Source organism: Stegostoma tigrinum, chromosome 9 (genome assembly GCF_030684315.1).
Source record: "Stegostoma tigrinum isolate sSteTig4 chromosome 9, sSteTig4.hap1, whole genome shotgun sequence".
NCBI lineage: Eukaryota > Metazoa > Chordata > Chondrichthyes > Orectolobiformes > Stegostomatidae > Stegostoma > Stegostoma tigrinum.
This window is the reverse complement of record NC_081362.1, coordinates 6,038,865-6,053,049: the sequence shown is the minus strand read 5'-3', so window position 1 is coordinate 6,053,049 and position 14,185 is coordinate 6,038,865. Positions and strand designations below refer to the sequence as shown.

Below are 14,185 nucleotides of genomic sequence, written 5' to 3'. Positions count from 1 at the left end.
AGCACGACATTTACCAAGTTCACAACAGCAAACTGCTAATTCGTAACACGCACAGAAGATAAAGCCACAAGGCCAGCTTATACCTCCGTACCACAATTACATGGAGGGAGAAAAATGCAGAGTTATTGTGGCTGTCTGACAATGCAGATGAACTTCCCAATATTCAAGTTCCTTGCTGCAGACCCCACCACACTCGTGACACCAAGTTAAACATTTGCATGAGTTTTCCCTTCTTTATTATTCAATGGAAATGCCACGGCAACATTCCAAATCCACAACGAGTGGATACCACAGCAATTTAAAGACAGAAAACAGCTGGTTTAGCCCAGTGCTTCACACTAGCTACACTAATCCATGTTCACATTCTAAAATATTGTGATTTCTGATCACTACCGCCAAAAACAGCTCTGTCAAAACTTGTGTGTTCACCTCTTCCTGTGTCCAATTTTTAAAATTGACATTTTCTTCTAAATGCTGCTCCCTGCATTATGCAAATGTTCCCCACTGCCAGGGAACAGTTTCTCATGCCTCTGATTATTGTTCTCCTATTTAGTGGAGGTAAGAAGAATGCAGTTATTGCCAGAAATTGCAAGATTTAAGATAAGCCCAAATCCTATCGCTACTCAGTGCGTACAGTTAGACGACCAACGAACAAGTGCCTTTCCATTGTCACAAAAAAATCATATTAGCAAAAGCAGTTTGATGCTTACTTTCCATTAAAGTTGCTTTAGATTAAACATGGAAAACAAAGGACACTGTTGGCGATCCTCATTCAAAACTCCATTCTCTAGGACCCGAACGCCTCCATCACCTAGTCTGAGATTAAATTAGTCTGTTTGGAACCTTGGTGTCACATTTGATAATGAAATGAGTTTTCAACCTTGTAATGGTGCCATCACTAAGGCTGCTTATTTTCACTTTTCATTGCCGCAGTTGACCCACTGCAGGGCTTCTGCAAATGAACTCTCATTCTTGCCTTCTGAGGAAGAATCACCGGACCCGGAACGTTAACTCTGTTTTTTTCCTACATAGATGCTGCCAGACTTGCTGAACTTTTCCAGCAGCTTTATTTTTGTTCTTGATTTATAGCGACCGCTTTCAGTTTTTATTCTCATTCTTACCTTTCTTATCTGTACAGTTGAATGTTCCAATGCATAATTGGATGGTTTGCTATCATTAACCTCCCATATCCCATCAATTGCCCATTTATTAACACATATCAAGTCCTGTTCCCTACTACTCCTGCGCTTGATGTCCTACAATGGATCCAGTCAGGCAACCAAAATTCTCATCCTGGTTTTCAAAGCCATTCATGGCCTCTTTCTTTTCTCTGTCCTGTGAGCCTCAGACACCTGCAATCCTCTAATGACAATCTGACCATCCCCAATGCTATTGAGTCCACCACTGATGTTTGTCCTAAGCCCTAAGTTTTTGAATTCTCTCCATAAACCTCTTCACTTCTCTAGATCACTTTGCTCATTTAACACACTTCTTAAAACTCACCTCTTTGAGCAAGTTTAAAAAACTGGGTGGAAAAAACATGGAAAACTTTTAAAAAGCTCACCTTCACAGACAAGACAGCACCTCCTTGGGGGATGAACGAATTGAACAATACCAACAGATCATTTGCCTTTATTTTATCCCAGTCTATGTTGCAAACCGCTAATCGTTGACTGATCTATGAGGCAAAGTAGGATGTGTTATTGGAATCTTGTGAAAAATCAGCACCCCAACTTTTCAAGCAATTTCATCAAAAGTTAATGATATAATAATAAGATATGATCTGAAAATCATAATGTTTATATTTAAGACCCAAGTGATCAAATGGGAAAAGAAACACAACTGAGCGATGTACCTTGTCTGCACGTGGAGCACTCTTAGCAAGTTCTCCCCATTCGTGTTCAATTTCTGGGAGCTTTGAAGACGGATCATCAAAATAGTCATCATCATCAGAGCTCGTTTCAACATTCCCTTTACCCCTGGCTAAATCAGGACCACTGTCACTATCAGTGTCTTCCTCAGATAATTCCTCGTCATCTTCACTGTCTCCAGTTTCTTCACCTTCCTCCTCCTGACTCTGGCCATCTGACCCTGAAGATCTTGTCTCGAAGCAGCTGCCTTCACCCCGATTGCTATCACTGCTTTCTGAAATGTAAAAACAATTACAGGTGTTTTCATTTTTAAAGAAGGTATAGATCTGTTTTCCAAACAACCATCTATGAAAATAAAATGATGAGACGACGTCCTTGACACAACGGTTGAAAAAATTGGAAGCAGACTGGGAAGAGTCAACATTTTAGGTCTATACTCTTCAGCAGAACATTTGCCAAGGTTATTCACACAAAACCTGATTTGCGGTCTTCAAGGGTGCCAATTAGTGCACTACAGCTTCTCCAGTTTCTTTCACGATGCCAGTGTTTAGAATATTTTGTTTTTTATTTGCATTGGATAGGTCCCATTCCCTTCAAAACTACTTAATAAAAAGATTTGAAAATACTTCTAAAACTCGAGCAGCTCAGAGAGAATTCAATTGACATTCTTCAAGTCTGGTTTAATCCCTCATGTTTACAAATGGAAATTATTTTTCCATGAGCTTTAATTTTCCACCGTAACCTTTGATGTGGCACTTAATCAAAGCCTTTTGGAAATCTGAGTGTGGTGTATCCACTGGTTCCACTGGCTTCATTGCTCAGACCTTTGAGTGTGGGACTTGGGACGTCATATTGAAGTTGTACAGGGCATTGGTGAGGTCTCTTCTGGAGGACTGTGTACAGTTCTGATCACCCTGGTATAGGAAGGATACTATCAGGATGTTGCTGGGAATAGAGAGTTTGAACAATGAAAATAGGCTGGAACATTTTTTTGCTGGAGTATAATAGTTGGTTGAGGGTGACCTTATAGAGGTTTACAAAATCATGAGGGGCAAAGATAAAGTGAACAGCAGGTGCCTTATCCCTTAGGTGGGGAGTTCAAAGCCAGGGGGCGTAATTTTAAAGTGAGAAGAGAAAGATTTTAAAAAGGACGTGTAGAATGAACTACCAGAGGAAGTCGGGGATGTAGGTACAGTCACATTTAAAAGACATTTGGAAAAGTACATGAATAGGAAAGGTTTGGAGGGCTACGAGCCAAATGCAGGCAGATGGGACTAGTTTAGTTTGGGATTATGGTCAGTGTGGACTATTTGGACCCAAGGGTCTATTTCCATGCTGTATGACTCCATATGACTCAACTGTTACATATATTTTACCTTCTAGAACTATAAACTGAAATGGAAGCTGTACTGCTAAAAATCTGAAATACCAGGAGAGTTCAGCAATTTGGAAAACAATCAAGTTGTGCACATTTTCACAGGCTGTGAAAGAGAATGTTGCTTTTTGACGCATCGCGACTTTGAGACATAGTGGCATTAAGTGTCTTTGAGTTAAGGAAAGTTTGTTTGTTACAGAGCAAAAAGCACAAGAGAAACAAGAGACATCCAGAGCTTGTGAAACGAACATCTCTCTCTCTCTCTCTCTCTCATCCTTTCTCTATGTGGGGAAACACAAAAACAAAGAAAGCTTGAAATAGAATTCTAACAAGAAATGACCTACGTCTGAAAGATTAACTATTCAAGTGAAGAAATTAGCGTGAACTTAGTTAAGTGCTCTGCTATTACATTTTTTTAAATAGTAGCTTCTAACGTGGGAAGAGTATGCCAATAATCGTGCCCCACAGTTCCCCAAGCCGTCACAAATGTATAAACCGTGTAGTTAACGTTAGGTAGCCTGTATATCATTCCCACGTATCTTCTTGCCTTCATCAGTTCTCATGTCTACCCAAACCATTTTCATGTTCCATCACGTAACCTGACCCTGCGTAGGTCAATAAAAACTGAAAGAACTGCAAATTCTGTAAACCAGAAACAGAAATTGCTGGAAAATCTCAACAGGTCTGGCAGCATCTGTGGAGAAACCCTGTAGCCTTCTGGACTCAATATCGAGTTTATTAACTTTAGGACTTGAGCTCTCTCGTGTCCTTACTCTAGTCCCAACACACCAGGCCTGGTTAACCCAGTCTGTGATCACACACAATCCATTATTAACCACTAACATTCTCCATTAATAGCTACTCACCTTCCTGGACAGATTGTTATCCACTCCTTTGTCTGTCCAACTGTTCCTTTGTCTCTTTGGGCTCTATCCTCACATAACGTTTACTCCTTACCCCCTCCCCCCCACCTGATCTTCTGCATATAAACCAACACTTTCCTAGCTACCATCAGTTCTGAGGAAGGGTCACTGGAGCTGAAACATTAACTCTGATTTCTCTCCACTAATGCTGTCAGACTTGCTGAGTATTTCCAGCAATTTCTGTTTTTGATCCTGAACACAGGTTTTCTCTTTTTATTATGTTAGTACGCACTAACTAACAGAGCCACCCCTCCATCTTTTCCTTCTGTTCCTTCTTAAAAGCACTGTACCCTTCAAAGTTCACGCCCCAATCAATATCATCCTGCAGCCATGTCTCTCTGTTATGGCTACCAGGTCATATTTTATTTACTTCTATTTGCAGTCCTAGTTAATCTGTTTCATTTTGAATGCTACATGCATTCAGACACAGAGTTTTCATTTTAACTTTTTTGTAATTTCTAGACTTATCTATTGCTTTACTCTTAGAGTTGTACTCTCTATCCCTTCTTATCACAGTCTATCATTTTCTGTATTAATACATTTTTGTTTTGCCTATAATTTAGCACACCTATCCAATTTGATCCCTTGCCCCGTCAACTTAGTTTATAATTCTTTCTGCCTCCCTAGTTACCCAGCACACATGAACACTGGCTCTAGCATGGTTCAGATGCACACTATTGCAAAAGAACAGATCCTGAAAGTATCTTAGTACTCAACTAATTCTGGTAATTTGAGCCGTCATTGAAGGCTACATCAGTATGAAGCTGCCTCAAAAATCAAAGTTGCTGTTGAAACACACTCTGCTCTTTTCCAAAAACAGTCCGAAGCCTTTTATGTCTATGAAGGCACAGATATGTTTTTGGGGAGATGGGGCCTGACAGACTGTACTCCAGCAATGCCACATTCCCTTAACACAACACTGGAATGTCAAGATAATAAAATGTGAGGCTGGATGAACACAGCAGGCCAAGCAGCATCTCAGGAGCACAAAAGCTGACGTTTCGGGCCCAGACCCTTCATCAGAGAGGGGGATGGGGAGAGGGAACTGGAATAAACAGGGAGAGAGGGGGAGGCGGACCGAAGATGGAGAGTAAAGAAGATAGGTGGAGAGAGTGTAGGTGGGGAGGGAGGGAGGGGATAGGTCAGTCCAGGGAAGACGGACAGGTCAAGGAGGTGGGATGAGGTTAGTAGGTAGCTGGGGGTGCGGCTTGGGGTGGGAGGAAGGGATGGGTGAGAGGAAGAACCGGTTAGGGGGGCAGAGACAGGTTGGACTGGTTCTGGAATGTCAGGTTGGCATATGCACTGAGCTCTGTAGTGAACCCACAATCCTCTGACTCACAGTAATGAGTGTAACCAACTCAATCAAGCTTAAACTTGTAACCAGGTCTCAAAAATCAACACAAAGATGTTGATAAGAAACTCAATGCCAAAAGTTGATGCAAAGAAGCTCATAGTCAAGCATAAATTAAATTTCAAAATGCAGAACATGAGTGCAGCGTGGAGTTACACCAGAATGATAACTGGACATGAAGGGATTAATTGTGAGGAGAGACTGTACAAATCAGGTTGGTGTTCCTTGGGTCGAAAGTTTTCAAGACATTAATGGGAAAAGACTGGGTAGATTGAGAAAAACCATTTCTGCTGACTGGGGAATCTAGGCTTAGGGGGCAGATTCAACAGGAGGAGGCTTTACCTTTCAGCACAGAAATGAAGAAACGCTTCCACATGCAAAGGCTGGCAGGAATTTGGAACTTCTTTCTGCAAATAGCTATTGATGCTAGAGATAATGGGAACTGCAGATGCTGGAGAATTCCAAGATAATAAAATGTGAGGCTGGATGAACACAGCAGGCCAAGCAGCATCTCAGGAGCACAAAAGCTGACGTTACGGGCCTAGACCCTTCATCAGAGAGGAGGATGGGAAGAGGGAACTGGAATAAATAGGGAGAGAGGGGGAGGCGGACCGAAGATGGAGAGTAAAGAAGATAGGTGGAGAGAGTATAGGTGGGGAGGTAGGGAGGGGATAGGTCAGTCCAGGGAAGACGGACAGGTCAAGGAGGTGGGATGAGGTTAGGAGGTAGATGGGGGTGCGGCTTGGGGTGGGAGGAAGGGATGGGTGAGAGGAAGAACAGGTTAGGGAGGCAGAGACAGGTTGGACTGGTTTTGGGATGCAGTGGGTGGGGGGGAAGAGCTGGGCTGGTTGTGTGGTACAGTGGGGGGAGGGGACGAACTGGGCTGGTTTAGGGATGCAGTAGGGGGAGATTTTGAAACTGGTGAAGTCCACATTGATACCATTAGGCTGCAGGGTTCCCAGGCGGAATATGAGTTGCTGTTCCTGCAACCTTCGGGTGGCATCGTTGTGGCACTGCAGGAGGCCCATGATGGACATGTCATCTAGAGAACGGGAGGGGGGGTGGAAATGGTTTGCGACTGGGAGGTGCAGTTGTTTGTTGCGAACTGAGCGGAGGTGTTCTGCAAAGCGGTCTCCAAGCCTCCGCTTGGTTTCCCCAATGTAGAGGCAGCCACACCGGGTACAATGGATGCAGTATACCACATTGGCAGATGTGCAGGTGAACCTCTGCTTAATGTGGAATGTCATCTTGGGGCCTGGGATAGGGGTGAGGGAGGAGGTGTGGGGGCAAGTGTAGCATTTCCTGCGGTTGCAGGGGAAGGTGCCGGGTGTGGTGGGGTTGGAGGGCAGTGTGGAGCGAACAAGGGAGTCACGGAGAGAGTGGTCTCTCCGGAAAGCAGACAGGGGTGGGGATGGAAAAATGTCTTGGGTGGTGGGGTCGGATTGTAGATGTCGAAAGTGTCGGACGATGATGCGTTGTATCCGGAGGTTGGTAGGGTGGTGTGTGAGAACGAGGGGGATCCTCTTAGGGCGGTTGTGGCGGGGGCGGGGTGTGAGGGATGTGTTGCGGGAAATACGGGAGACGCGGTCAAGGGCATTCTCGATCACTGTGGGGGGTAAGTTGCGGTCCTTAAAGAACTTGGACATCTGGGATGTGCGGGAGTGGAATGTCTTATCGTGGGAGCAGATGCGGCGGAGGCGGAGGAATTGGGAATAGGGGATGGAATTTTTGCAGGAGGGTGGGTGGGAGGAGGTGTATTCTAGGTAGCTGTGGGAGTCGGTGGGCTTGAAATGGACATCAGTTACAAGCTGGTTGCCTGAGATGGAGACTGAGAGGTCCAGGAAGGTGAGGGATGTGCTGGAGATGGCCCAGGTGAACTGAAGGTTGGGGTGGAAGGTGTTGGTGAAGCGGATGAACTGTTCGAGCTCCTCTGGGGAGCAAGAGGCGGCGCCGATACAGTCATCAATGTACCGGAGGAAGAGGTGGGGTTTGGGGCCTGTGTAGGTGCGGAAGAGGGACTGTTCCACGTAACCTACAAAGAAGCAGGCATAGCTGGGGCCCATGCGGGTGCCCATGGCCACCCCCTTAGTCTGTAGGAAGTGGGAGGAGTCAAAAGAGAAGTTGTTGAGGGTGAGGACGAGTTCAGCTAGGCGGATGAGAGTGTCGGTGGAGGGGGACTGGTCGGGCTTGCGGGACAGGAAGAAGCGGAGGGCCTTGAGGCCATCTGCATGCGGAATGCAGGTGTATAGGGACTGGACGTCCATGGTGAATATGAGGTGTTGGGGGCCAGGGAATTGGAAGTCGTGGAGGAGGTGGAGGGCGTGTGTGGTGTCACGGACGCAGTGATCGAGAACGCCCTTGACCGCGTCTCCTGTATTTCCCGGAAATGAGGATCCCCCTCATTCTCACACACCACCCCACCAACCTCCGGATACAACGCATCATCCTCCGACACTTCCGCCATCTACAATCCGACCCCACCACCCAAGACATTTTTCCATCGCCACCCCTGTCTGCTTTCCGGAGAGACCACTCTCTCCGTGACTCCCTTGTTCGCTCCACACTCCCCTCCAACCCCACCACACTCGGCACCTTCCCCTGCAACCGCAGGAAATGCTACACTTGCCCCCACACCTCCTCCCTCACCCCTATCCCAGGCCCCAAGATGACATTCCACATTAAGCAGAGGTTCACCTGCACATCTGCCAATGTGGTATACTGCATCCATTGTACCCGGTGCGGCTTCCTCTACATTGGGGAAACCAAGCGGAGGCTTGGAGACCGCTTTGCAGAACACCTCCGCTCAGTTCGCAACAAACAACTGCACCTCCCAGTCGCAAACCATTTCCACTCCCCCTCCCATTCTCTAGATGACATGTCCATCATGGGCCTCCTGCACTGCCACAATGATGCCACCTGAAGGTTGCAGGAACAGCAACTCATATTCCGCCTGGGAACCCTGCAGCCTAATGGTATCAATGTGGACTTCACCAGTTTCAAAATCTCCCCTTCCCCTACTGCATCCCTAAACCAGCCCAGTTCGTCCCCTCCCCCCACTGCACCACACAACCAGCCCAGCTCTTCCCCTCCACCCACTGCATCCCAAAACCAGTCCAACCTGTCTCTGCCTCCCTAACCAGTTCTTCCTCTCACCCATCCCTTCCTCCCACCCCAAGCCACACCCCCATCTACCTATTGACCTCATCCCACCTCCTTGACCTGTCAGTCTTCCCTGGACTGACCTATCCCCTCCCTACCTCCCCACCTATACTCTCCTCTCCACCTATCTTCTTTTCTCTCCATCTTCGGTCCGCCTCCCACTCTCTCCCTATTTATTCCAGTTCCCTCTCCCCATCCCCCTCTCTGATGAAGGGTCCAGGCCCGAAACGTCAGCTTTTGTGCTCCTGAGATGCTGCTGGGCCTGCTGTGTTCATCCAGCCTCACATTTTATTAGCTTATGATGCTAGATCAGTTGTTAATGTTGAAGTCTACTGACAGAATTGTGTTAACCAAATTATACACAATATGGGCTAAAAAGGGGGTGTTAGGTTGCAGATCAGCCTTGTTCTCACTGGCTAGTGAAACGGGATCCAGGGGAGTGGTTCTTTCATCATGTTCCCATGCACAAAACCACCCAAATCAATAACAAAGGCGTTGAATGTTTACCCAAGTGTCAACAGCGTACATGTCACATACAACAAAGCTTCAAAAGAAAAATGTAAACAAACAAATTGAACTAAAGAAATCGAGATTCCCACAGGATCCAGCACAGTCGAAGGAAAACTCAAAAATTCCAGGGAAGTCACATACCACATTCAATTTCACTTTCTGAAGAACTCCGACTCGTTAAACTTCTTTCTTGATTCCTCACTTCTAATTTTTTCCCCTTGTGTTGATTTGTGTTGACATTTTTCCTCAGTTGTTTCTTTTGGATAGACAGGGATTGCTCCTGTTTTACACTTATCTGCTTCATCTCCTCATCGCTTTCAGCACCATCATCTCTAACAGCACACTTCCCACCTGCTGTCCTTTTAAGCTTTTCCGCTTTAACCAATGTCTTTGCAGCCACTGCAACAGGATCATCCATTAATTTTTCAGTTTCCAGCTCTTTCCCCAGGTCCTGCCTCGCAAGACCGTCCACATTGGATTTGAAAAATGTCCCATGTTTTCCCTTCTTTTTGTCCATCGTGCTGCCTTTTGCATCTTTCTCAGGACCACCTTTTGCTCCCTGTTTCAGTTTTTTCTTAACTTTTCCTTTCCTTTTCTCCTTCACGTCTTCACTTTCACCCAGGTCAGAGTCCTCAGAGTCCAGGTCATAAAATCGCTTCAGGTCCTCTGTAGTGCTGTGGTTGATTGGTCTTCCTCTCTTGTCCATTGTATAATTCAGTTTGAACTTCTTGTCATGAAACATTCCCTGAAATCTCTTATCAATCTTGATCTTGCGTTCCTTGTCAGGCATCTCCCAGAACCTGGGGTCAGTCATCACCTGACTGAAGCGTCCGTCGTTCATGATTTCCTGCGATCTTGACGTCATTTTCACCGAATCTTCCAACTTAATAAAACTGCAACAACAAAAGTACAACTTTCAATTTATGAAGTATCTGAGAGAAAAGAAGGACACGTTGAAACACGTGTAGATCAAAAGTGACGTGGTTATGTTACGCGCTGAGACGGAGATTTTCTGAACTATTACTCACTTAAATACAAACATACAAATTCAAGGAGAAGGCCATTCAGCCCTGCTCCACCATTCAACAATATCATAGCTGATCCGGTTGTAACCTCAAATCCAGATTCCCTTGATAACCTTTCACTCTGTAAAAACTGATTGATTTCCAGCATCCGCCATTCTGAGACAAAAACAGAAATTGCTGGAAAAGCTCAGCAGATCTGGCAGTATCTGTGAATAGAAGTCAGAGTTAACATTATGGTATAACTCTGATTTCTCTCCACAGATGCTGCCAAACCTGCTGAGCTTTTCCAGCAATTTCTATTTTGTCTCTAACCTTTCACCCCCTTGCTTTACAAGAATCTACCTACCTCTGCCCTAAAAATACTCAAAGGCTCTACTTCTTTCACCTTTCCCTAAAAGACCCATGACCGTCCATGAGAAACTGTTTCACCAATTTCTGTTTCAAATGGGTGACCCCTGATCATTAGACAACTCTTGAGGAATAAACATATTTTCCTCTGCCCTTACAGAACCTTCCATTACATTCCAAATGAGGACAGGTAATCCACTACCAAGTCTTTACATCGTGCGGTCCCTTTGACAATATTAAAAAGTCGGCTAAAATGAGATTATTTGCTTTAAGCTCTACAGTGCCTCATAATTTAATCTGGAACTTGCCTTGTGTAGAATCACTGTTGTTAGCTTGTCCTCCCAACATTCAGTCCATGACTTGTTGAATTGGAACATCTACTGCTGAGGTCCAGTTTGCAATACTTCAAATGCCCACACCACCCAGAAGCAGCTCTGCTGTGGCTGTGATATTTATGAGACAGTTACTGTTGAAAACGCCAAAGAAATATTCCCAAAAAGGAGTCTTCTTGACAAATACTCCACTGATCTATGAGGGGAGACAAAACTAGCAACTGCCCATTGATATTAAAGCAACAAGCGCTGTTGCTCTGAAACTAAATGATTATCAAAATTGGAAATGTAGACAGAAATGCTAGAAATACTCAGCAGGTCAGGTAGCATCGATGAGGAGAGAACCACAACTCACCGGTTTTAATAAAATATCATCAATCTGAATTGTTAACTCTCTTTCTCGCTTCACTGATGTTACCTGACCTGCTGAAAATTTGCTAATGTTTTTGGTATTGATTGTTTTTTTGTACTGTTGGTCATTGGCTATAATTGGAGCTGGAACAACATTTGATGGTTTCTCTGTTACAGAACAAACTATTCCGTTAATTCTCCAGTGTAAAATTTGGGATTGCCTTGTCAAATCATGTTCTGCTTATTTTATATTAACTATTGCTCTCATGACCCTTATGAGATGCAGGAATTGACCATTTCCATCATCCACTCCTGCCTTAGCATATCCTCACCTATGCTCTCCCTACCTCCGGGCCTAACTGTTCCCAATGCACACCTAACCAACCTTCCAGCTCTTCTAAGTAGCTGCTCCTACCAGGCCTGCTATCAATGGCACGTTATGATCCTCCTTCCAACTCCAGCTTCACACACCTGCAATTGATCTACGCCATCCATCTTCTAACTATGCCTTGGCTTATGCGTCTTTCTGCTGCCCTTGAGGAGCAAGCTTGGTAGCTTCTCAGTTCAGATTAAGGCACCAAAATGCCAATATTTACCTCATGTCAATTTTTTTTAAAAGAGTTCCTTTAGCTCTTGCAGTTCCAAGTGCCTCTTCATTTATCTGACGGTCAGTACAGGGTATTTTTAACAAACACCTCAGCACCCACATTTCAAAGGCTCAAAGAATTCCTCAACAACGTGAAGGACACCCGGATAGAAGAGGACTGGGTGATGATATCCTTCAACGTAACAGCACCATTTACATCCATAAACATCAATCTAGCCAAAGAATCAGCTGCCACACTGCTGAACAAATCAAGTAAGCAGACAACCCAGGACACCACCAACATCAAAAAGGACACCACCATGAAACTACTAGATCTGCACCTCACGATCTACATCACCTTCAACGACAGCACATACAAAGAAAAAAACGGAACACCAATGGGATCCTCAATATCAGGACTGATTGCAGAAGCAGTAATGCAAAGATTAAAATGGACAGCACCATTATACAATCAAACTTTGGGACCGATATGTAGATGATACCTTCATGATTATCAAATGCACAAAACTAGAAGAAACCACTGACACATAAACAACATCCTCATCGGGATAAAATTCACAAAAGACAATGACAACAACAATGGACTACCCTTCCTGGACATAATAGTAGAATGCAAAAACAGCAAGGAACTCTAGACTATTGTATATGGAAAGACCACACATACAGACCAGATACTCAACTACACGAGCAACCACCCCAACACCCACAAACAGAGTGGCATCACGACACTATGTAAACGAGCCACGACACAGCAACCTGGAAATATGCAAAGCAGAACAGGAACACCCATACGGAGCCTTCAAAAGGAATGGATACTCAAAAAGCACAATCTGCTACTACCTCCGAGACAGACCAGAACAGGAAGACACAACACGGCCAGACTCTCAAATCACCCTACCACACATCAAGGACATTTCAGAGATGACCAGCAGAGTTCTTAGACCCCGACGAATCACGGCAGCCCAAACTGACAACCACCCTACGACAGCTACTGACGAACTTAATGGATCCCATACCCAAAACCAGCAAAACCAACGTACTATACAAAGTAAAAACCAAAAGAACTGCGGCTGCTGTAAATCAGGAACAAAAACAAAATTGTTGGGAAAGCCCAGCAGGTCTGGCAGCATCCGTGAACGAAAAAAACAGAGTTAACGTTTCAGGTCCGAGGAAGAGTCACTGGACCAGAGAAGTTAACTCTGTTTTTTCCTTTCACAGATGCCACCAGGCCTGCTGTACTATACAAAATAGCATGTAAGGACTGTGAGAAACACTACTTAGGCCAAGCCGAAAGAAAACTGACAATAAGGAATATACACACACCAACTAGCCACCAAGAGACATGACCAATTCTCATTTGCCTCACTACACACAGACGAGGGACACAAATTCAACTGGGACAACACAGCGATAATCACACAAGCCAAACAGAGACACGCCAGGGAATTCCTGAAGGCCTGGTATTCCAACCGGAACTCCACCAACAAGCACACTGATTTAGGTCCTGTGTACAAACTACTGAGAAACAGAACTGGAAACAAAACCAACCATCCCAGCAAACTGAGGGAGATAAATAACAAGCAGGACAGAACACCGATGCTTCACCAGAGGCACACCGACGATGTTACCTAGCAGGGTGAAGAAACGTTTGCAACCAAACCCACCAGCTCAGTGAGCATGTCTACAACCTTATCCTTGACTATCTCTACCCTTTTCTAATTTCTGAATTGCATCTGCTATCTTGTTATTATTCATTCAAAACAATTTACAAATTCTTCCAGTCTAACACCACCCACTTCAACCTTCGTATTAATGTCTAAAATTAAGATCATTCAAAATTCTACTCCCATGTCCATATTGTTGTTTTATGTCTGAAGGTGACACTTTCAGTTACACCATCATTTTCACACGTAACCTGAGAGTAAAAAAATCTTATACTCCATCTTACCCCCGGGTCACTTGAAGCATGAGATTCTTCTGCAAACTTGTCTAATGTTACAATTAATAGCTTAATTTGCATACTTAGGCGTGAATGTAATGTTTATACATAGTGTTTGAGTTACAGGGAGAGGCGAGGTAGGCTGGGGCTTTTCCCCCCAGAGTGTCAGTGGCTGAGGGGGTGACATTATTGAGGTTTATTACATCAAGAGGGGCATGGATTAGGTAAATAGCCAAAGTCTTTATATTTTACCCTAGAGGGTATGGGTTTATGAAGGGAAATATTGTAAAGGGACCAGAGGGATAACTTTTTCACACAGAAGATGGTGCGTGTATGGAATGAGCTGCCCGTGGAAGTGATGGAAGCTGATACAATTACAACATTTAAAAGGCAT

General features: G+C 44.7%; 1 protein-coding gene across 5 annotated transcripts in view; it reads right to left on the bottom strand.

Annotated features, from left to right (window-relative positions):
* Positions 1-14,185, bottom strand: part of esf1 (ESF1, nucleolar pre-rRNA processing protein, homolog (S. cerevisiae)) — a 69,579-nt gene that overhangs the window by 53,638 nt on the left and 1,756 nt on the right. For 4 of the 5 annotated variants that reach the window (XM_059648325.1, XM_059648324.1, XM_059648326.1 and 1 more), the window contains exons 2-4: positions 9,331-10,082; positions 1,856-2,145; positions 1,565-1,678 (exon numbers count right to left, since the gene is read on the bottom strand). In XM_059648325.1, coding sequence (XP_059504308.1) covers positions 1,565-1,678; positions 1,856-2,145; positions 9,331-10,054 — 1,128 coding nt within the window. In that variant the 5' untranslated portion in view covers positions 10,055-10,082. Of the gene's footprint in view, positions 1-1,564; positions 1,679-1,855; positions 2,146-9,330; positions 10,083-11,841; positions 12,967-14,185 lie in introns of those variants that run through there. The other variant, XM_048536972.2, reaches the window with a different exon arrangement.